The 25,038-nt window shown below is 36.1% G+C and overlaps 1 protein-coding gene across 7 annotated transcripts in view; it reads left to right on the top strand.

The window, feature by feature from the left end:
* Window positions 1-25,038, top strand: part of DMD (dystrophin) — a 2,261,655-nt gene that overhangs the window by 546,905 nt on the left and 1,689,712 nt on the right. For all 7 annotated transcript variants that reach the window (XM_070462101.1, XM_070462106.1, XM_070462102.1 and 4 more), the window contains exon 7: window positions 4,135-4,253. In XM_070462101.1, coding sequence (XP_070318202.1) covers window positions 4,135-4,253 — 119 coding nt within the window. The remainder of the gene's footprint in view (window positions 1-4,134; window positions 4,254-25,038) is intronic.

Below are 25,038 nucleotides of genomic sequence, written 5' to 3'. Positions count from 1 at the left end.
CAGTGGTATTGTAAATTTATATCTCTTCTATAAGTTTAGGTGTTCTTGGCTTGAATCTATAAATTGAAAGTGTTTTACTGTTATTTTATAAATATAATTAAGCTTAAAACAAAGTAATAGAAGTTAGTGTTTTGAAGCAATTATTGCTGTGTAGGCACTGTTCTAAGGACAATGGCCCATCTGTTTCTCATGACATGCATACTATCATTGTCCCCATTTCACAAATTGGGAAACTGAGGCACAGGAGAGGTTATATGATTTATCTAAGACCATTTGAGTGTGTCACCCAAAATAGAAAGATAAAAGGAGGCAATCTCAAACGATCAGAAATTGAGTTTATTCAGGAATAACAGAGGAATTGCAGTTTGGTAAACTTGCTATAGTGAGATACAGGTGAGTCTGTTGGCAGTTTGGGGCAGACTGTGTGTATGGGCAAGGATCGCAGAGGGAACAGTCCAGCTTGAGTGCAGGCAGTAAGCTCATTGCCTTAAGGATGGGAAGAGATTCTGAGTGGATATTCATTGGTTGGGAGATAAGGCTTGATTTCTGTAAAGCAGGCATTTATAGAGAACTAGCCTCTGAATTCTTACATTCATTCTTCTTAAGGCACGTGTGTGGAATTCTCCATTTTGTATCCTCTGGTTCCACTTCTGATTGAAATATGTTCACAGTTAATACGTGGTAGAGCCCAGGTTTTGGATTCATAGAGGACTCTACTAGGCTATGCTATCTCACTCAGTATGTCAGTTTTCTCAGAAGGCTGGTGATCCTTGATTGCACATTCTTATTTATGAGTTATAGTCTAGGTCAGCATGGGAGGAGACTATGTGGCTTTCCTCTTCAGTTGGTTAGTTTTACAATTCTTTATGCGTTTGAAAATCACAGTTACTTAAGTGTTAATAAATGGTGTATTTTAATAACATTTTATTAGATTGATTTTAATGCTAGAAGAGACCTCAAAGACCATTCAGTACATCATTGCCTTCTTTTTGAAATGAAAACACTGAAGCTCAAATAGATTACATGGCTCAGATAACTCCTCATCCAGGTGATGAGTTACTGGCTAGGGAGAAGGGGGAGAAGATGAAGGGAGAAGGGCTTAAATGTGGAAGAAATCCCTTTTTAAAAAAATATATTAATTTAACTGTGTTTACTGTGCTGTAGATGAGAAACTAGTTTCCCACACTCTCCCACCTATATTCTTTTCCCCTTCCCTTGCTGAGAGATGGAGAAATGAAGATGGGGCAGAGGTTGCATAGTGAAGTTAGAACTTTCTCCAAATAATCCAGGATTTAATTTTTGTTTCATACAGTCACACGACTAGAGACAGCTCCATGTGCGTGTGTGTGTATACACATTTTAGGTTCTAAAAGGTCTTTGGTCATTCTAGGTAATCTGGAGTGTATAGAGGAGATTAGATTTACTAAGAAGTGCACAGAAGCCTGGTGAATTAAACAGGGTAGGAGCAAGTAGAGAAAAAGAAATGAGAGTCAGAGGAGAAATAATGTATGTTTATTTTGAATTCTGCTTTTAGAAAATAACAGCTAAGCCTTTCCTTGTAGCATCCTCTCTGCGGAGCATGAATTCTTAAGCAGGAGTCCGTTGACAGACCCCAAAGTCCTAAAATTCTTTGTAATTCTATCTAGAGACTGTCACACAAAGTAAAGTAAGTCAGAAAGAGAAAAGTAAATATCATATATTAATGCATATATGTGGAATTTGAAAAAAATTGGTACAGATGATATTCTTTGCAAAGCAGAAATAGAGACGCAGACATAGAGAACAAACATGTGGATACCAAGGGGGAACAAAGGGGAACAAGGGGTGCTGGCGTGATTTGGGAGATTGAAATTGACATATATATACTATGTATGTGAGTGAAGTCACTCAGTTGTGTCCAATTCTTTGTGACCCCATGGACTGTAGCCCACCAGGCTCCTCCATCCATGGGATTTTCCAGGCAAGAGTGCTGGAGTAGGTTGCCATTTCCTTCTCCAGGGGATCTTCCTGACCCAGGGATCGAACCCAGGTCTCCCGCATTGCGGGTAGACGCTTTACCGTCTGAGCCACCGGGGAAGTTCCCCATGCACTATGTATAGTCACTATGTATAAAATAGACAGCTAGTTGGAAGCTGTTGTATAGCATAAGGAACTCAGTGCTCTGTGGTGACCTAAATAGGAAGGAAATCCAAAAAGGAGGGTGTACATGAATATGTGTGGCTGGTTCACTTTGTTGTACAAAAGAAACTACCGCAACATTGTAAACCAACTACCCTACAACAAAAAATTTAAAAAAGATATGGATAGGTCTTTTGTCTAGGTAGAAGTTTCATAGAACTCATCAGATTCTTAAAGGTATCTGTGATCCAGGAAAGGTGATGAAGCACTTAACAATTGGTTTCCAATGTTGTTGGGATAAATTGTCATGCCTTACCAGCCAAGGCCTTTTGCAAACTCACCCCAATCCCCACTCCTCACCCTATCTCCCACCACTTGATACTGGAAATCTCCCAATGGAGCCAGGCTGTGGCGGCTTGAGTGACTGTCACCTTCTGCACTTTCCTTCCCTAAGAGCTTTGATTCTCTAATAGCCACACAATTTAAAATTCTATTCTCAAGCACTTTTCTTAAGTCTAAACCCAAACCACCATTTAAGACTCCCTTAAGCCTCAGAAAAAACTTTATATTTTTCCTTCAGATTTTAGAAAACCTTATATATTATTATCTGTATTTATCACACTTAAAATGTATTTAATTTATGATGTACACATTTTTTCCTCAATATATTTAAAATCGATATAGATAAGAACTGCCTCTTACATGACTGGATATTTCTCTGTTATCAAGGAAAATGATAATCATATAGTATATTCTCAACCATTCTCTGGTGAAGTCAATAAATACTTGTTGAGCCCCTCCTGTGTATCAGGCTGGATTTCTAGAAGTGAATATACATGGCAGGAATTATTCTACATTCAAGTGCAGAAGATGGATAAATAAGATTAATTAAATGTACAATATAGTGAGTGCTGAGGAGAAAAATATAGAGCCACTAAGAGGAATAGGAAATGATTCCATGTACACTTGTTTTGGGGGCAGGCAATTTTAGATGGGAGAAGGGAAGGGAAGAACTCATCAATGTGACTTTTGAGTAAAGACCCAAAGGAAGTGGAGGAGTGAGCCGTGTCAGTGTCTAGGGGAAGAGAATTCCAGGCATAGGGAACAGCAAGTGCAGATGCAGGAAATGATCTAGCCTGTCTGAGGAATATGAGGAGGGAGGCAAGAAGTAAAATCAGAGAGTTAATGGGGAGCCAGACCATGTAGGGTCTTGTAGGTCACAGTTAAATCAATGAATTTTACTCCCCCGATACGAGGGATTTGAGAAGGTTATGATGGAACATTTTACCAGATCACTGCAACAACTCTGCTGAGAATAGATTAACAAGGGCAAGGGTGGGAAGAAGGAAGCAGTTAGACAGCTAATGGAGTGATCTGTGCAGGCTAAGAGGGGGTTTGGATTACCGTACTAGCAGTGAGGAAAATGTGAAGTGGCCAAATGATGGATGTATTTCCAAGTAACTTCTGTGAGGGTGAAAGAGTCATCAAAGTTGACCCCAAGGTTTCTCTACTGAGCTCCACAAGTTTGACCTTGTTATTGATTGTTGAGGAAGGGAGAACTGTAAGACAAGTAGGTGAGGTGGGGTAGTGCAGATGGGGATGAATATCAGAAGCTCACTTTTGGACCCTTGAGTCCTGCCATGACTCTCAGTAGAGATACTGAGTAAGCAGATGGATGTGAGTCTGAAGTTCAGGCAAGAGGTCTGGGCAGGGCTTGTAGAATTAGAAGATACCAACAAACAGCTGCTCTTTAAATCCATGAGATTGGATGAGATGAACACATTTTTGTTGCTTGGATAAGAGAGAATCAATTCCACTTTGTTTTCTTCTGAATCATCTATTATAATTGTGCCTGGTTTGAATGAGAACTGTTATTGAGGAGTACTGAAGAGGAACACTCACCTCTTAAGGAATGTGGGCATGGGTTATCTGTCAATCAAAAATCAGAATTGAAGTGAATCTCATGAAACATTTGCAATCAGTTTATATTTGTCTTTTTATTTGTGTGTGTTTCAGGCCAGACCTGTTTGATTGGAATAGTGTGGTTTGCCAGCAGTCAGCCACACAACGACTGGAACATGCATTCAACATTGCCAAATATCAGTTGGGCATAGAGAAACTACTGGATCCTGAAGGTTGGTGCATTTCTAAGCTGCGACTGTTTTTAGCGCAGTTTAAGGTTTATCATCTCAGACTTCACATTTCCACAAACTAAGCACAAACTAGAACCTGTGCATTGTGTTTTCCTGTATTCCAGGTGTATTTAAAATGTTCTGCCTTCCTGAAATGTATTATGAATCGTCACATATGATCTTAGTTCTCAAATCCCAACATCTGAAACCAAAATATACAACTTTAGAAAAAGACACAAGCCTTTAGAACGTGAATGCTTCACAGATGAAGTATACTGTGTTTAGAGTTCACTGACTCCAAATAATTATAAAAAGTTCATGTTTTGCTTATTCTACCAAGAGATTTGATACACTAATCAGCTATAATTAATTAGCTACTCTTGGCACTTTCATTCATATATTGTATAAAAGGCAACATGGTTTACTGTTTAAATCAGGGAATCTTTTCCTGATGCTGATTCTGTTGTAATAGGTCACTGTGGGGGAAGTCCTCCATTGAATGATTATTTGTTTTCTGCTTCTTTAGTTGGTGGGCAGCACTGTATTTATGGGGTCTTTCCTGTAGCTCAAACAGTAAAGAATCTGCCTGCAATGCAGGAGACCCAGGTTCGATCCCTGGGTCAGGAAGATCCTCTGGAAAAGGGAATTACAGTCCACTTCAGTATTCCTCCCTGGAGAATCCCATGGGCAGAGGAGCCTGGCAGGCTACAGTCCATGGGATCGCAAAGAGTAGGACATGACTGAGCAACTAACACTACTACTACTGTATTTATATTTTTATATTACACTTAAGTAAATTCCATCCTTATGTTCGGTGCTACATAGTCATATCTACAAACACGTGGATTAGAGGGGTAATAATTCCTGACCTCTGCTTTTCTTTTAGCCTATGAGGCACTTTTTAATCTGCCAACTTCTTTGGAATTGCAAGCTATATTCTCTTTACTGAGGCTTTACCACACTCTAAACCCAGACGTTGGAGAAGCTGTATCAGTGGGATTGATTATCTGTGATATATTAATAATTCAAGCTGATATTTGGGTAGGGTTATATAATTCTTCTGTCTTGGGAATATTGAATCAGTCCCAAATCAGGAAATCCTTGAGTGGTGATCATGGGTCCCATCAGGAAAAGTTCCCAAAAAACTCAGAGGATATAGCCTTTCACTGGTGAATTTATCATCAACCAGAATCTATTACTTAGTGTTACAGACCCGGAAACCTGATTGCCTTATCTTATTCATAGCAGACCCATAGTGATGGGGGAGTTAATTTTAAACAAGATGAAAAAAAAAATAACATCAAAATGGAAGCTCAGATATTATAAATGAGATATTTAACAATCACAAGAACCAGAATACTCATATGTAATTGACCCCTGTATATGGACTTGGGAAGGGAAAATTATAGCAATGCAAATGTGTTTGTGAAGTTGGAATCAGATTAAGTACACTAGAAATGTTTCCTCTCCTTTAGATAATACATAGCTCTAACCTCTTCTTATTGCTTCAATAGATGGTCAGTGTCGTGGTTTAGCTCTAAGGGAGAAATTGTATCAATCATATTTCCTTGTCTTGAAAGGTGGGGGAGGGTTACCTCACTATTAACTCCTAGTACCAATATACGTGATTTTTCATACTCCAGTGAGGTAGAGAGGCAGACATAATGAGAATATGAACTCTAGTCCCTGAGGATGAGAGCTATAGTGTGTGAACCTGAGGGATAAGCCTGTTAACAGTCTTTTTGTTGTTGTTGTTGTTAAATCTGCATATGGTCATTTCTTTTGTCTGAGATATATGCTCAAGTTATTCTTGTGTGTGCCCTCTCCTTTCATAAAATAGTAAGTTTAAAATAGATCTTTTCCTGTTGAGTTATAAAATGGCTTTTGATCTCTAAGTCCTCCTTTGAATAGTGAAGTAAGGGGATCCAGAATAGACATCCACATCATAATCGGAAAGTAGATTGATATGCATATAATCAGAAAAAGGCAGTTAAGTAATGTATTTTATAGCATAAAAGAGCCTGATATGCCCAATTCCATATTCCTACATGGCAAGTGTGTGTCGAAATGCACATCATATACGCTTGTAGGAACACCCTTAACACAGTGAAGCAATTATCCTCCAATTAAAAACAAATAAATTTAAAAACAAAGGGAAAAAATACCTCAAACCTGACAGTTTGAAGTCAACCAAATGCAGTATAAAATACAAGCTGATTAATAAAGATCAAACCACTGGTTATAGTTTCATTTTACCAGTGAACTCTTGGATCTGAAAGCTTTTGCTATTTATGGACTCCCTTTCAAGTCAAAAAGCATTCTATTTCCTAAAATGGTTTATTAAAGTATTTTTATGGATTTCAATAAGGTAAGGATTCAGTATAAATCTTTACATTTTTTAGCTATCTATCAGTTCCCGGCAGTGTGTTAGGGAAATACTCAAATGTGCATTCAAAGACTTAAGTCTTAGATTGTAAGAGACACCATTCTGTCTTTGCAATTAACTAATTAGAAAATAAAAATCCTTATGATTTAGGTAATTTTTCCTTTTAATTATCATTGATATCATCTCTTGAAAATACATTGAGCTATAATTTTTTTTAATGCACATTTTTATATTTCCCTAACACACTGGCAGACTCATAGACTTCTTGCATGCCCTGTATAGTAATTACCTTTGAGAAGTCCATATTTTTATTTAACCACATATTGGTTCTTTAGCTTATACATGATGATTTCAGCTATTTTTCAAAGCAATTTTCTTTTCATATCTAATATGCCCCTTAGGAGGCTAATGAAACAGTCAGCTTTACATTTGGGGAGATATTTATTATTGGGGGATTGAGGTTAAATTTGGTTTAAAGAAATACCTACCCAAAAATGTCTTTAGAATTTTAAACATATGCTTTGTTGATTGGATTGATTTACAAATTAAACAAGTCACTGAAATATAATTTGGAGCTTTTCATATCTTGTGTGTATCGACTTTGGTATGCTTCATTTGACCTTAACTGTTGTTTTGAGGCCTGAGGTTTGGTTTTAAGTGGAATTGCCTTTTAAAATGAGTAGCAATAGGCATTAGCATAACCAATTTCAGGAGCTGTTTCTGGTAGTTTAAATGTTAACATATGCAAAAATAAGTACAACTAAGGTAAAATTATTTAATACTTTATGGGTCTTTATGCTCATAGATATAAAAGGTTTATCTCCTTCCAAACATATCCTATTGTGAGTCATTCGATTCACTTTCTCTTATGATTTCCCTATAAGACACACACAGTAGTGCTTTGTGGGTTTCATATGCATTGTTTGCTTCCCTGAGTTTCAAACAAATTGGTTTGTTTGCAAATCCACACACTACTTCATGCATTAAGAGAATGCTTTGTCAGCTTTTCCTTGTGAATAGCAAAGTGAAGATGCTCTTCTTAAAGCCATTAAAAAAAAAAACAAAATCAGGGATAAAAATGTGTGCCAGTTCTAGATGACTTTTGACTATAGTAAGTCATTTCCATCTAGGATGTGCAAGATGATGCTCACATCATCCATGGTTTACCGGACTGACTTTAAATGAAAATGAATGACAATAATAAAATTTGATGAACACTAGGGCTTTCAAGAAATATTTATGACCTCAAAATGACATTAACAAGCCAATTAGTTTGGTTTTAATCCACTGTATTTTCCCAGGGTGAGGATGGTGACACAGATTCTATTTTCTGCCTGGCTAATCCGTACATCACTCTTGAGTTGCTTTTAGAGTCTACTTTTCCAAGAATTAACTCTGCTTTTTGAAAGTTTTCTTCCTGAATGAATGGTCTCTGACTTCACTTGACCTGCATGCAGTTGATTAGTCTTCAGAAAGTAATCAAGAGAAGATATATAGCTTTTGTTGTAAATGAAAGTCCTTAAGGCTTCTTTAGGTGGCTTGAGCAAGTAGTGTGCTTTTTTTGCTTCTATCCTTGTTCCGTTCATCACATTTTGATCCCATTAACAATAAGAATGCTAATAAGTAATTTACACTAAGCTAAAATGGAAAGAGAAAACCAACTCAGATGGATCTTGTTGATGTAAATAACTTGAGCTTTTTATGAACAGGCACACTCATTTCATATCATTTAGATTGTTTTTTTCTAGAACCCATTGTGGAATACCTTGGGTTTCAGAGAATGTAATGAGGTTGAAATATACTGGTATTCCTTATGTGTATAACATTTCAAGTAGAAGTTTTCTTGTAAATATATGACACACTTTACCGCCAAACTCTCTGCAGTGCAAAATGTTCTTTTTCCCCATATATTAAAGTATTTTAATAGTACATCTTGAGTTAAAATGGCCATTGCCTTTTTGATGGCAAAGCAACAAAATATATATATTATTTTGTATTGTTTTGTATTACTGATTAATATTGTTATCTCTGGCAGAGTGTCTTTAGAGATATTATAAATTGTAATTATCTAATAGGAAATCTCAAGTTTTTTGGATGACAGTTCTTAGTCAACCTATTTTGCTATGGAAAATAGAAAATGTCATCAACTGCTTTTACAGATATGATAATAACAGAATAGTCGTCCTATTAGATCAATAGGAGACCAGTTTTTCCAGGGTTTCTTTTTAAAGGAACCATTACAATTTGATCATTAGAGCCAAATTATATCATTTAATGGTGTTAAGTAATAATAATGAAAATATTCCTTTAATTTTGAACTTCAGTAGATTGCAGTTGAAATGAGTAAATTAGAGATGGCATTATTGTATCAGCAAAGGAATGGGCTACATTAGATTTAGTGTTAGCATCTTATTTGCTTAATGTATATTCAGCACAACCTTTTAGTAAAGGAATTTGGGAAATATTGTGTTAAATAATTTAAATATACACTTTGATTAGCATTGATTAGAACAGAAACTAGCACTGACACATAATTAGAAAAACTGATGGCCAGTGTTGAAGTCCAGAGAAATGTCATTAACATATTTCTAGCCTGCATATCATTAGAGTAAGGATACTTATTAGAATATCCTTGATTATTTTTAGGTTTTTTGTCCTGAACCTTCCTTTTTTACGCTTGTATTTTCTGTGGGCAGACACATAGCATAACTAGCTTTGAGTGTCTATTGCCACTTTAATATAATTTAATGCATTTGAGTTATGATTACTTTAGCTGAATATCTGGAGGCATCCTCAAATTTATCATTGCTACTATAGAAGAAAGATCTTTAAGGGGCAGGGAGGCAGTACTTTGTAATACATAGCAAAATAAATAGATGAAAACTTCCTATGTGGGTAAAAAGGTTACCAATAATAGTAAATAAATATTAGCATACAAATGAGGCTAAAGATATTACATTGATATTATGATAGAGACAAATATACTAACATTAAGATATTACTGTTGTGATCTCCTGTTTCCTGATCAAGAACTTTCAAATTGCTTATTGCAACAGAAATTTTAAAAATGGTTATGTTACTATATAGTTTCCAGTGACCTGAAATGCTAACAAAGCATATGAGACAAAGAGAGAGGGAGAGGGGAGGAGAAAGAGAGATTGAATCTCATGTTTATTTTTGATATGCTATCATCTACCTTTATTCTCAGTTCAGGTAACCTAGCAAACAAATATTTTCAGGACAGTTTGAACAAATCACTAATAAATTGAAGTGATTCTTGTTCTCTTGATCCATTTGAATTGCTTGGATGACAATAATTGAAAGCAACCATCACAAATTCAGCCATTTAGACAATAAGGAAACTTGCAAAATATTAAAAAGACAGTGTGTGTACATGGCCTGAATTTACCCTTTATACCATAATTTGGTATTTTCCACTCATTTTTATGTTCTTTTTTAATTCATCACAATTTTGACCTTATGGAAAATGGTCGGCCAGTTTATATATATATTTAATCTCTGTTAGGAGTTTGTTAAAAGGAATATTATTCATTGTTAATGAGTGGGCTTCCCAGGTGGCTCAGTAGTAAAGACTCCACCTGCCAATGCAGGAAACACAAGAGACCCAGGTTCGATCCCTGGGTCAGGAAGATCCTCTGTAGAAGGAAATGGCAACCCAATCCAGTATTCTTGCCTGAAAAATCTCATGAACAGAGGAGCCTGGTGTGCTACCATCCATGGGGTAGCTAAGAGTCGGTCACGGTTCAGCAGCTGAACACACAGTTAAATAATATAGTTTCTTGCTAGATTGTGAAATTTAAATAATGACATATAATCTAATCATGTGATTTAAGGTTTTCATCCTGGATGAGTGTCTTTACCAAATTTGTTCAGAAGCATTAGCGTATAATCCTTGTCTATGTTACCAAGAATCTTTTTTTAATTACTTTACCAGGATGGTTTTTACAAATGTTTTTTTAATTTTTATTTAAGTAGGGGCTTCCCTGGTGGCTTAGCTGGTAAATAATCTGCCTGCAATGCCAGAGATCTGGGTTCAATCCCTGGGTTGGGACGATACCCTGGAGAAGGGAACAACTACCCGCTCCAGCATTCTGGCCTGGAGAGTTCCATGGATGTATAGTCCATGGGGTCGCAAAGAGTTGGACATGAATGAATAACTTTCACCTTATTTAAATGGGGGAAACATAACATCCTATGCCTATGCAATCACAATAATATTGAACGACTGACAGGCCATCTATAAAATTGTTTAAACAGTTGGAAAATATGTCCACCATGTTCCAGTGCTGAATGACATACAGTAGATATTTTGCGGATGGTGTCCCCAGGTATGTCATCACTAGGAGTCCATTAGTCTGTTAAAGAAATATATTTGAAACAAAATTGTTGCTCCTTTGTTACTGATTTTAGTAAGACATGTCTAATAAGATAGTAGCAATTATGAGTAAAGTTTTTTTTGTAATTGTTATTTGTATTTATTATTTATCATGGGACAATGTAGAGTTAATTAAAAACATTTTGAATATTCAAAGGATTATAGAAAATGATAATAAAATGGCAAAAATAGTTTTGAAATTTATATGTGGTTTTAATAAAATCAGTGATGATATTTGAAAGTAAAGCATATGTTCCTTATAGTTGGGACATTTTTGTTCATTTCACAGTCTTCAAAATGGGATTAGCTGCGTTTGATTAAAAAAATAGATGATATCATAGAACTTTCAAATGAATATCTGAAAACCTAAAAGCTGATTGCTAGGAAAAATAGGTATCAGGTTGGTACATATATTTTCTGATTAAATCATATCTCTATATAAAAATGCATGGGCCATTTAACAGCTGGAATAAGGAATAAAAATGAAAATATATTAGTTACAATGGTATTTGGATAAAATAGTAATGAACTAGAGTCTTGGTGGATGCCATTTAATTTTTATAACAGGATAATTTAATTCTCATAAAAATGGAATTTAATTGTTGCAAAGAATTATATAATCTCAAGACTTAGTGTAGTCTTGTGATTATACTTAAAAATAATATAGTACACTTTTATATTTATTTGCTTATGGCAAACTTGTGGAGTTAGTGGGGCATATGCTATCCCCTTGAGAGATGAGAAAACTGAAACAGCTATTAAGTGGGGAGGTTATGTATTATTAAAATTTAATAAGTTGGTTGAAATCCAGTGTTTTTACTTTTTAGAAATAATCAATTGTTCTGCAGTATTATTCTTGTGAGATTTAAAAGAAAATATTGCTGAAAAACTTCTACCTGAACTCAAAGTACTGTTTTCCCTAAATAATAATTTTCTTATTTATCGCTAGTGATATAAATTCAAATATACAAAGTTCTTTTTGGTAAACTCTAACTAAAATTTCAGTAAGACAACCATGTTTTAGGAACCTCACATTTGTTTTGTGCAGTAGTTCTTGGGCAGTTTATCCTTATTTTATAAATGGAAAAACTGAGGCTTAGAGAGCTTTACCAAGACCAGGATCATTCCAGCCAATAGAAAGATGGGCAAAAATCAAATTCAGTTTTACCTCTCCTCAAAGTTGATATTCTTTCCAGTGGGGCTGCTCAGTAAAATCACCTGGGGGAGATTTATGAAAACATTGGGATTAGAGCTGATATTTTTATTATATTGATCTGAGGTTGGGCCCTGACATCAGAAATTTTTAAAAGCTCATTAGGTGAGACTGTCATACAGCTAAGGTAAAAGTAGTGGCAATAGAACAATGGTTTATGTAGGTATGTCTTTTTAGAGGATAAAACCCAGAATCTGTTGTACCAGGGTTTTTAAAAGATTTCTAGCATTTTCTTCCTCAAGAGGTGACTAAGCCTGCTGTTCAAATCTTCAATTATTGGAGCATTGCTTATTGCTAACAGTCTTGTCGTTAATGAGAAATGGTTCGTCCACCAGATAAAATAGAAATAGACTAGCTGTCACATAAGACTGGCTACCAAAAGCATTCTCTGTTAGGATTAAGGGACTTACCTTATCTGCTGTCTGCACAGCTCTCTCTCTCTCTCTCCATCCCTTCTTCTGTTTATTACTTCATGGACATATTTGTGATAGACTGATGCTCTCACGCACACACTGATTCCACCAAAGGCTTGTCCCAGACAACCTGTGTGTGGAGGTCGTACCTGGCTTTCTGTCCTTTTATTTATTTGTCCTTTATACTCTTCCTCTCTCACTTTGATCCTAATTAGTGTCTCTGCGCCCTGTCATCAAGGGTTTGGTGATCCCTTTTTCAGCCAGTAAATATCTCTTTCATTGGCACAGCTGATCAAGCCTCTTATTCCAGAGGAATTTTTTAATAATAACAAAGGGATAATAAAAGAAAAGGAAAAAAACTATTTAAAAGTGGCAGTAAAATAATTTTTTCACAGAAGTCATCTGTGATCCTATAAATCCATTTAAAAGAGGGAAACAGCTTTAGTTAACTTCATGATCTCTGATACTAATGCCAGAAATAGATTGACTTTAATCACAAGCCATTTATCTAGGATTAGTTTTGCTAAGCAGTCTGTTTTTCAGCCGAATATATGACTTTTAGTGACAATATATAATAGTCTTTGGAGCCTGCAGTATCACTGTGGTTGTGAGGGGATCAAATTGGCAATTTTACTCACAGATGCAATGGAATTCAGTCTAATACTATGTCGACTTAGCTGTATAGAAGGATACAAGGTAAGTGATAAGCTGGAATGACATTGAGTGGCCCAGAAGCACCCAGAATACACATGTAAGGTGTAAATGTGCACCTTATGCACATGGGGTAAGAGCAAGGCTTCATGTGGGCCACTTGACACGAGGAAGCTCTATCCATGATTTCCCACCAATAATGATGGTCATTCTGCTAACAGAGGTTAAAGGCCTGCATGTCAGTACACAGCCCCTCCTCACTAGCCCAAGAGTAGTACCTAGCCAACAAGAGAGGCACGACTTTACCAATTATCTCAGCTCCTTAGTTCTCGGAAAACAAAATTCTCCAGTCATTTTCCCAGGCAAGCTTAGGGCTGATTTTAACCTTTCATTCCTAGAGCCAACTAGTCTTGAGTTGAAATCCAATTTTTGCGTTTAATTAGTTATGTGGTGCTAGGAAACTTTCTGAGCCTCGGTTTTGCTCATTGTGCAAAGTTGAATCAATGATATCTACCTGATAGAGTTACTGTAAGGATTAAGTTAAATAATGTGTATATGTGCTCAGTCATGTCTGACTCTTTTGCAATCTGATGGGCTGTAGCCATCAGATTCTCTAGGCAAGAATCCTGGAGTGGGTTACCATTTCCTTCTCCAGGGGGTCTTCCCGACCCAGAGATCGAACCCGTGTCTTTTGCATCTCCTGCCTTGGCAGGCGGATTCTTTACCTCTGCACTGCCTGGTTCCCATCAGTTAAACAATACCTGGCACTAGTGGTAAAGAACCTGCCTGCCAATGCAGGAGACATAAGAGATGCGGGTTCAATCCCTGGGTCGGGAAGATCCCCTGGAGAAGGGAATGGCAACCCACTCCAGTATTCTTTCCTGGAGAACCCATGGACAGAGGAGCCTGGTGGGCTATAGTCCATAGGGTCACACAGAGTCGGACACAACTGAAGTGACTTAGCACGCATGCCCAAGCATTCGGAAATAGCAGCTAAAACATATGTCAAGTATCTGGAATATTGAGGAAATTAAATGTTACTTCACATTGCATTCCTATAAATTGTCTTGATTAGAGACAGCTGATCTTCCTAATTATTTTGCTTTCCTCCAGGATAAATGCTGACTTTCCCCATATTAAATAATTCCCCATGTTAAATTTTCCTGTTTTTCCTGTGAACTTGCCACTCATTCCAATTTCCTTCTCTGAGAGATTTTCTGGTTCACAGCTTGATTTCTGGGTCATAGCCCTTGATGTCCTTAAGTTCCAGAATATAATCTAATACTTCACAGCAAACTTAAACTACATCTTGAATTCATCAGTGGTGGCATTGCACACACGGCACACACACGTGCACACGCATGTACATAGACTCGATTACACTAAAGATGTTCAACAAGTCTCCGTAAGACTGGTTCATAATTATAATACATGCTTCCTATAATTGTCATGATATTTGTCAGGGGCTGATTAGCACACTTGCAAAAATACAGTTTTTCTTCTGCAACCATAACTTTATTAATGACGTGTGGGTGGTTGAACTGGTTCCCAAGAATCTAAGGAACATTCTTGTCTTCTGAAACCCAGAGTAGCATTTGTACGGGAATGTTGATGTGCTCTGGTATAATGTTTGCTGAACATTTATAAGTGCTGGGCATAGTAATTAACATTTTATAAGTATAATTTTATTTCATTCCCATGACAACCCCAGGAAGAAGACACTATTATGATGACTATTCACAACCGCAGAGCTTAAGAAACTTGTCCAGATCTTTCAGCTCGTGGGTTGGATTTGAGAGTCCCTGCTTGTAACTACTACAGAAAATAGTTGTAATGCAGAATATTTCTGTATTCCTCCCTGATTTTTTTTTCTTTGCATTGATTATTACAGACCTAATTGACTTTCTTTGAAAATAGAGGGACATCAATCAGTTGCTTCCAAATGTGCTGAAAATAAATGTAAAAAGTCATACAAATGGGAGTCCAGACTAAGAGAGATACTGGATTCCATGTCTATACTATGATATCTCCCTCAGAGAATACTTAAATAATTAATCAAAGTGGAAAGATGTTTACAAACCTTGCAAGTTTGGGATCCTATCCAAGCCACACTAGAGTTATCAAAGGGAAACACTAACCAGTTATGAATATATTCCCTTCTGTTCTGTCTCTTGTTAACTCTAGATGGCAAAAGCATCACTTAAGGTATGTCAAAACATCTATCTCAAATGTTTCCTCATTGGTTTGTGATGTAAACATCTCTTATCTACCCTCTAAAATATGGATTAGCAAAATGAGAGAGACAAGGAAAGAAAGAGTCCTAAGAAGGACTAAATAAATGTGTACATTTTACCTAGACTTGAATATCTAAGTTTCTCTGTGTGGCACAGTTCTTTGTGTGGATATATTATTTGAGTCAGTTGGGAACTTGGGTCTGTATAGAAGCAGCTGGACAAGTGAGCACTTTGAAAAAATGTTTTACAAATGGTTTCATTAGTGTTCTATCAGTAGAGGTGCTATAGGTGAAAGCATTTAAAGTGGAATGAGTCCATGCATACGCCTCAGGAAAAGGAGTGGCTCTTTTGTGATCTCTTGAGAACTGTTTTATTTGAAATTAATGCTATTCAGTAGGCAAGAGTATGTGGTAAGCCCTTGATAAATGTACCTCATATCACCCAGAACATAATAGTAGACTGTGATAATGGTGTAGTTGTTGCTAACGGAAGGGAGTCTGAGCATATGTAGCAGGAAGTGGGGAAAGACTAGCCTGGAAGAATAAGAATCATTGAGCACTTGGGTATTTGGAGAACCTCGGTTTAAGGAGCAGGTTTCAAAAGGCTAGAAATAAGGACAAATCCCACCCACTTCAGAATATAGCAAGTATAAAAATGAATAAGGTATAAGTTCCTGGATAAAAAATTAAATATATGTAATTTTATCTGCATTATTGTATCTTTAGCTTTCCTTCCACTGAAACATACAAAAGTGCATATGAAGAATGAGGAAAAACCATAAAATATAGAATATTAAGAAACTAGAAGATAAATTAATCTTTATTTTGTCATGACACAAGTAAATCTGATGGTTTAAAATATTAGTTGCAGCAAGATTTTAGTAATATATGATGCAGTGAAAGTGTGAATGTGAGAGTGTTAGTTGCTCAGTTGTGTCCAGCTCTTTGCAGCCCTATGGACTGTAGCCCACCAGGCTCCTCTGTCCATGGGGATTCTCCAGGCAAGGATACTGGAGTGGGTTGCCATGCCCTCCTCCAGGGATATGATGCAGAGTTTCTGTTAACTGATAGTATCTGTGTATCTGGGGAAGGCAATGGCACCCCACTCCAGCACTTTTGCCTGGAAAATCCCATGGACAGAGGAGCCTGGTAGGCTGCAGTCCATGAGGTCGCCAAGAGTTGGACACAACTGAGCGACTTCACTTTCACTTTTCACTTTCATGCATTGGAGAAGGAAATGGCAACCCCCTCCAGTGTTCTTGCCTAGAGAATCCCAGGGACGGGGGAGCCTGGTGGGCTGCCATCTATGGGGTCGCACAGAGTCGGACACGACTGAAGTGACTTAGTGGCAGCAGCATCTATGTATCTGTGTATTCATAGTAAGTGGAAACATACATTTTAAGCAAAAAATATTGCAAAAAAATGATAACTTCTACATTCACTTTAATCCTAATATATACTGGTAAGGTGACCAGTGACTAAGCGCACACACACACAGCCAGTGCTTGAAGGAATGCTTTCAGTTGTTTAAAGTAATTTTTTCTGAGATTGATCAAGAGGCCCTTAAAAACCATAATAATTCTGAGAACTTTAATCTTGCAGAAGAAATGGAAACTTTTGACATTAGACTTTACTGTCAGAACCTAAACATTGGTTGCTTATATAAGCCAATTCCAGCATTATTATAGAGCAATATATATATATATATTTTACCTAATATATATCTTTTACTGGGTTGACTATATAGATGAATCTAAAAATGAAAAAAAAAAGGGTTATTTTATGGAGTTCAAATGTTGAACAAGTGGCTAGATAGACTTGGATTTTGTTTTTCCAATGAGTGTATCTACCCACACCACTAATAATCTAGGAATCTTGGAGCTTCTATTTCTATTTCTGACACCTAATTTGTCTCAGACACTAAAGAAGCTTTTAAAATTTATTTGCCTTGGGGTCATTATTTTATCAAGTGGAAATTCATTTTAAGTCATCAAACTCTCATTAATGGACAACTTTACGTAAGAAAGGGTGTTATATACACCACATGTATAAAAAAGAAAAAGTATGGAATCATCCAAGGAATTGATAATTCAGTATGGGCCAACAAGGAAGTACATGGGTAATTATTATACATGACAGAATGTGACCTCATCCACACAAATTGTTACATATAGTAGAATATTTTTAGAAGTATTTAAACATGCTTGAGGATAGTATCCCCTTCTAATATATGTCTGTGTCCAGTGAAAATGTGGATGTGTCATAATCTTTTAGGTAGAATATTGAATAAATTAAAATCCACTGGATCTGTACAATTGTCCTTGCTCCGCTTCCTTATTTTTATTCTCTGGAATTAAATACAGCAATCTATAAACAGAGAAGGTGATTTTGGAGCAGGAACCTAACCTGCTGTTCTGTTTCCTTCTTTGAAAGTCAATTGATTTCTTAAGTAATAAACTCTTTCACCATTTTGAATGAGGTTTGGTAGATACTGCTTTCTTTTTAATACGTGTGATTCCTGATAAAATAGTCTGGATTTTTTTGTCATTTGTTTAAACCTGTTCTTTAGGACTGCTGCCAGCTCACTTCAGTAAAAGTCACTGTGAATCTGCATGTGTGCACCTGCATGCACACACACACAGATACTCATAGTTTTGAACAGGGTGTTCTTAAAAGTTAAACCTAGCAAGATGAATCACCTCCAAAGAAAAAGCTCTTTAGACTATTTTAAAGTCAACATGGAGAAGAGAAATTGGCCTATAATACACCTTGGATTCTTAACCTTTTTGAGAGCTATCGAAGAGATGCTTCTCTATAAAGTTAACATATATTGACCATAAAATATATAAGGGAGGACGTCTACATATAAAACTTAGAAAACGGTTTAGTGGGAACAGTTGTTTTATTAGCCTTCTGCTCTTTAATGACTGAGACCATCCTGGGGCTATTTAAAAGATGATTTAATTTGTCCTCTAAACACATGGATGAGTTCACGGTGTTTCTTTTTTTCTCCTTGAATCGACCATGTCTGCATTGATATTAAAAGCATGGATCAGGAATCTTTGTAATAATAAATCAGTCTTTTAAATGACTTGAAGTTAGTAATTTAAACAGCTTTAAACATGGATAAAGTGAAGTATTATAAATATTTGTAGTGAAATATTCCATCAACTTTCTACTTCACAATTAAAGGTTGTTTCAAGTGTAATTTTATTGTGAACTGTATTTGAGTATAACTTCAATTTTTATGTAGTATCTATACTATTTTGTTCTTCATGAAAATGATCAGTGGAACAAATAATCTTCCTAGAGATAACCTCTTCCAGTTTACTCTAGATCGATACATGATGCTATCATCTGTTCACCCGGCTGCTCAGAGCAAAATCTGTACATCATCCTTTCAACAATCCCTGTTATCCCTAATTTTCAATTCATTCATGATGCCTTGTGGGTTATACTTTCAGAATAGATCACTAAGTCTTCACTGTCTCTCCCTCTTTACAGCCACCACTCTAGGTCAGAGTTGTCATCTCTTGACCACAGGAAGAACTTGCTAATTGCCAACTCTGCTTCCATTCTAGTTCTACCCTTAGTACCTTTATGCACAGCATCTAGGATGGTAATCACACATTTCAAGCCCTACACATTTGCTCTTCCAACTGTTTGGGTGCTTTTCTTTCATACTACATTTCACAGCCAAGTGAAATGAGCCCCAGAAAAATTTTGTATTTTTTAAACTACTGTCAGAATAGCATGCTCCTGTGGTCCTAGGTCATGTTAAAAAGTCTCCTGTTTTAAATCTATACTTATGTTATTTCATATTATGCACACTGCATTTGAGAGCAGCTTTTTTTTCTTTTATATTCTAGTGGTTTCTGATCGTAAATCAAGTGGATATATGAGAAAAGAAATATTTTTCATTAATAGCTGTTAATGGAGAGCATGGCCTATGGACTTATCTGTCTCATATTTCATCTACCTTATGAAAATGTTGTGTTCATAATTTTTGTTGAAATATATTCAAAATTGTTTTTTTTAATTACCATGTTGTTAGTCAGTACTCAACTGAAACGTAGATTAGGCAAATTACATAATAACTTCCTTTCTTATCTGCAAGCCCACATGAATATTGAGAGTATTAAGATATTAATTAAGGTATCTTCTATCCTCTGAGGAGAATATGATCTATTTGTGGAATAAAGACAAAGCACAGCAGAAATATCTAATTTTATTTTGGTCAAGAGTGGTTAAGATGATAGTTACTTACAACTTAAAAGTTTGAGTTGAATGTTCTTCCATTTCAGCTAGTTTAATCTCTGAGGTAGGAGAGGTGAAGGGGGCAGTACTGCCTTATTTTCTGTGTGTCTGTTTATATACATTCATGGGGAGATCTTGATGCAGGGAGAGAGAGAATAAGAGCAACAAGGTAGGTACGGGCCAGAAACTTGATCACACAGTGGAGGACTGACACGGTCCGAAGCACTAGGAAGCCAAGGAGACTATTGTGATAGGTAGGAGCAGGTTGGTACCTCAATTTACTTTATTCATTTGCTCACATAATGAACACTTATTTAGTACCTACAATGGTTTTTCCAGTTGTATTTAGGTGATGAATGTAAGAGTAAGACATTATTGCATTAGGGTATGATATACAAGGTGCAATTATGTATCTTCAAAAATCTATTCTATCGTTGATGGTTTTTTAAATTTAATATTGTTTAGTACAATATTAATAGAGTAGACAGTACTATTGGTCAGCCTCATGTGTAACATAGGTTGTATGAATGATACACAATGCAATAGAAAACTCCTCAACTCTCTGGGAAGAATTAATTCTGACTTAGATACAGTGGGTCAGTGGAGATTGTTCTTACCGTAGTACTGCTGGCTTATCCCGATACTGTTGATAATTCTGGACTTGTCCAGTCATCTAATAGATGGTGACTTCCTCATAAGTAGGACTTGTTCACAGCTGAATTCTTTTAAAGGCCTAATAGAGTGCCTGCTTTTTAGTAAGTGCACAATGCTTGTTTGTTGAAGCCATGGGATTTAGATTAGTCGATTAGTGATGGAGGCAAGGCTAGTAATATGTGCACAGATCAAGTCAGGATTTTCTCTTGTTTTTGGCTGTGACGTGAGGGATCTTAGTTTCCCGACCAGAGATTGAACTCATGCTACCTGCAGTGGACGCACAGAATTTTAACCTTTGGATTGCCAGGGAAATCCCTCAAGTCAGAATTTTAAAGTTCTAAGTAGGATTGATCATATAAGCTGTCGTCAGACTGATAGGCTAAATTCACTTTATTACTAATTAAATTAATACAAAGAATTGTAACATTAAACAACTAAATGGTCAGCATCCTAGTGTTGGAATTGTTATTTGGGTTCCATCTCATATTTTCCTTCTTTTTCTTGGCTATTTCATTGTCTATTTAAGTTGGAAAAAAGATTTTCCTGATTATTTTACTTTGTTTAAAGAACAGAATGCTGGTAAAGGCGATTTTTAAAATTAAAATATGAAGTATGCTAAATTGTAGACCTAAGGTTAGATTTACAAGAAGCTACATATAGGTTTTAATTTTAGGAAAAGTATAAAATAATTTCTCCCCAAGCTAAATGATAATCATACTCATTACTGTGGAATGGGCTATTTTAAAATATCAAATGTGACTTAAATAATAGCACATCTTATTAAAGGTATTAAATGGTTCTGTTGGATAGATGAATGCTAAGTTGTAATTTCCATATATGGTGGAAAAGATTGACAGTGATAGAGATGAGAGAGTACTCTCTATGTGAATCATATAATTTTTTGAAAACTATTTTGGCAGTTCTCATAGTAAAGATTGACTGTTCCGATTAGAAACATGAAACATACTTTGTCTCAATGGGTTTTATTATTACTGTATATGCTTAAGCAATACATACTGCTTTGCTTTTTGGTAAATGTATGCACTATGAGAAGAGAGCCATGTAAATGTACAGATCATGATTTATATGGAAAATTATGTGCTGCTTATAAAGGAGAAGCTATATTACAAGTGATTTCTTAGAGAAAAATGAAAGTGGTAACATATTTAAACTGAAATACAAATTGGAAAGTATAATTTAAATGTTCTCTCAAAACTATTTTTGAATGGGAGAAAAATAATCTATAAAATGTGTGGATAATTTATTTCAAAAGGTAACTTTAAAAATGTCAAACTCTCATGCTAAAAAAAAGTACTTGAACAAGTAGATAATTTTTAAAACATTTAAAAAATCTCATGAAAAAAGAAATGTTCAATGGAGAATTATTTGATGTGATTATCAAAAATCTGCATAAAAAAACAGTAGCAAATGAGTGTAAATATTATGTGTCACTGTGTCTGAGCAGTGTTTTTCATGGTTCTAAGCCAACAGCAATTCCCTTGTATGGAGTTAAATCAATAATAAAAAAGGGGGAATAGGATGACTTTCATTTGAAACTCAATTTCTTGGTACTTTCTGAACTACTGTGCTGCCTGTCAGTGGAATAATAAAATAATTCATACATCACCAGTTGGCTTAAAATGGCCATTTTAATTCAGTAAATTTTACTACAATAGCCATTTCACAAAAATAATGTGTGACCATAAAGATATTGAATGGTTGCGGATGCCAGAACAGAAATATATCATAGACCAAGTGAGAACTGGGTATTAAAAATGAATTTTATTTTTAGGTTTATAGGTTTAAACCTCCTGTGGTAGGTAGGAAAATGGCTCCCCAAAGATGTCCACATCCTAATCCCTAGAAACTATAAATGTGTATGTTGCATGACAACAAAGTTAATTTTTTTATTTTTTTTTAAATTTTAATTAGAGGATCATTTCTTTACAATATTGCCATGGTTTCTGCCATAATCTACATGAATCAGCTGTAGGCATACATATATCCCCTCCTTCTTAAAGCTCACCCCCCGACCACCTCCCTCCCAGTCTTACCCCTCTAGGTTGTCACAGAGTTCCAGCTTTGAGTTCTCTGCTTCAAGCCACAAATTCCCACTGGGTATCTATTTTACCTGTAATAACATATATGTTTCAATGATATTCTCTCTAATCATCCCACCCTATCCTTCCCCCACTGTGTCCACAAGTCTGCTCTGTAAGTCTGTGTCTCCATTGCTACCCTGCAAATAGATTCATCAGTATCATCTTTCTAGATTCCATATATATGTGTTAATATAGAATATATGTCTTTCTCTTTCTGACTTACTTCACTTTGTATAATAGGCTCTAGGTTTGTCCAACTCACTATAACCAACTCAAATGCATTACTTTTTATAGCTGAATAATATGCCATTTTGTATGTGTACCCCAACTTTCTTATCCATTCATCTGTTGATGGATATCTGGGTTGCTTCCATGTCCTAGATATTGTAAATAGTGCTGCAATGAACTTTGGGGTACATGTGTCTTTTTCCATTATGATTTCCTTGGGGTATATGCCCAGTGGTGGAATTGCTGGATTGTGTAGTAGTTTTAGTTTTTTTTTAAATCCCCATTCTGTTCTCCAATAATGGCCATATCAATTTGTATTCCCACCAACAGTATAAGAGGGTTCCCTTTTTTCCACACCCTCTCCAGCATTTATTGTTTGTAGACTTTTTGATGATGGCCGTTTTGACTGGTGTGAGATGATGCCTCATTGTAGTTTTGATTTGCATTTCTCTAATAATGAGCGATGTTGAGCATCTTTTCATGTGTTTATTAGCCATCTGTATGTCTTCTTTGGAGAGATGTTGGCTTAGGTCTTCTGCTCACTTTTTGATTGGGTAGTTTGTTTTTTTCTGGTATTGAACTACATGAGCTTCTTGTATATTTTGAAGATTAATTATTTGTCACTTGTTTTGTTTGCTATTATTTTCTCCCATTCTGAGGGTTGCCTTTTCACCTTGCTTATAGTTTCCTTTGTTGTGCAAAAGCTTTTAAGTTTCATTAGGTCCCATTTGTTTACTTTTGTTTTTATTTCCATTACTCTATGAGGTGGGTCATAGAAGGTCTTGCTGTGATTTATGTCAGAGAGTGTTCTGCCTGTGTTTTCCTCTAAGAGTTTTATAATTTCTAGTCTTATGTTTAGATCTTTAATCCATTTTGAGTTTATTTTTGGTTTTAAAATGTATTTAAAATTTTTGATATTAGGAAGTGTTCTAATTTCATTCTTTTACGTGGAGCAGACCAGTTTTCCCAGCACTACTTGTTGAAGACACTGTCTCTTCTCCATTGTATATTTTTGCCTCCTTTGTCAAAGATAAGGCACAAATAGTTTAATAATTAGCTGACTTTAAAATAGGAAGATCATGCTGGGTTAACTGTAGCCCCTATAGCTACATGGATACTAAAAATGTGACAGAGTAGATTAGTGTGATGCGATTTGACAAAGACAGTACCCTGTGTCACTAGCTTTGGAGATGGAGGAAAAGGCCCATGAGCCAAGATTTACAGGAGTCAGTCTTCCAGAAACTGGCAAAAGCTAGAAAGCTGATTCTCCCCTAGAGCCTGCAGAGAGGAACACAGCCCTGCTGACACCTGAATTTAGTCTGATGAGACCCATGCCAGACTGATCTACTTAACTGTAAGATAATTTGTGTTGTTTTAATCCACTAAGTTCTGGGTAATTTGTTACAGCAGCAGTTGACAATTAATACAGCTTCCATAGAGCTTTCTGCTATCCAAATCGTGGTCTAACTGGCCTGTTGAACTGTGGCTTTGGGGCCCGCGGTATCCCCTTCAGTGGGAGTAGTCATGCAGTGCTCATCTGCAGGACTTAAATCACAAGAGGTACCAAGAAACTTCTCCCCTCACCCTAGATCAAAATCCTTTTCTTTTGCTAGAACTTATTATTTTAAAGGATGCTTGACAATGGGAATTCTTACTCCCTTTAGGGGAAACTATTCTGTACCTCTGAGCTGGTAGTGTCATATGATAGTTACACTGTCACACAATCATCAGCAAATCCCTTATACTCTGTTGAACTACATCAAGCCTGGGTCTCATTCGTAGTCTCTTTTCCAGTAATGACTAGATATATACCTCCTTCCAGAATTCTCACTGGGATCACTTATTACAGACACACCTTGCTTTTCATTTTATTGTGCTTTGCAGATAATTGCATTTTTTACAGATTGATGGTTTGTGGCGATCTTGCTTCAACCTAATCTACGTCACCATTTTTCCAACAGCATTTGCTCACTTTATGTCTCTCTGTCACATTTTGGTAATTCTTGCAACATTTTAAACTTCTTTATTGTTATTTCATTGGTTAGGGTGATCTGTGATAGATGATCTTTGAGGTTATTATTGTAATTGTTTTGATGTTTTTTAGGGATAATGTATTTTCAAATTAAGGTATGTACTTTTTTTTTTAAACATGATGCTGTTACACACCTAGTTGGCACAGTGGTAAAGAACCTGCCTGCCAATGCAGGAGATGTGAGTTTGATCCCTGGGTCGGGAAGATCCCCTGGAGTTGGAAA

Source organism: Odocoileus virginianus, chromosome X (genome assembly GCF_023699985.2).
Source record: "Odocoileus virginianus isolate 20LAN1187 ecotype Illinois chromosome X, Ovbor_1.2, whole genome shotgun sequence".
In the NCBI taxonomy this organism is placed as follows: domain Eukaryota; kingdom Metazoa; phylum Chordata; class Mammalia; order Artiodactyla; family Cervidae; genus Odocoileus; species Odocoileus virginianus.
Note: the sequence above shows the minus strand (reverse complement) of the source record. Positions and strands in the feature narration are given on the sequence as shown.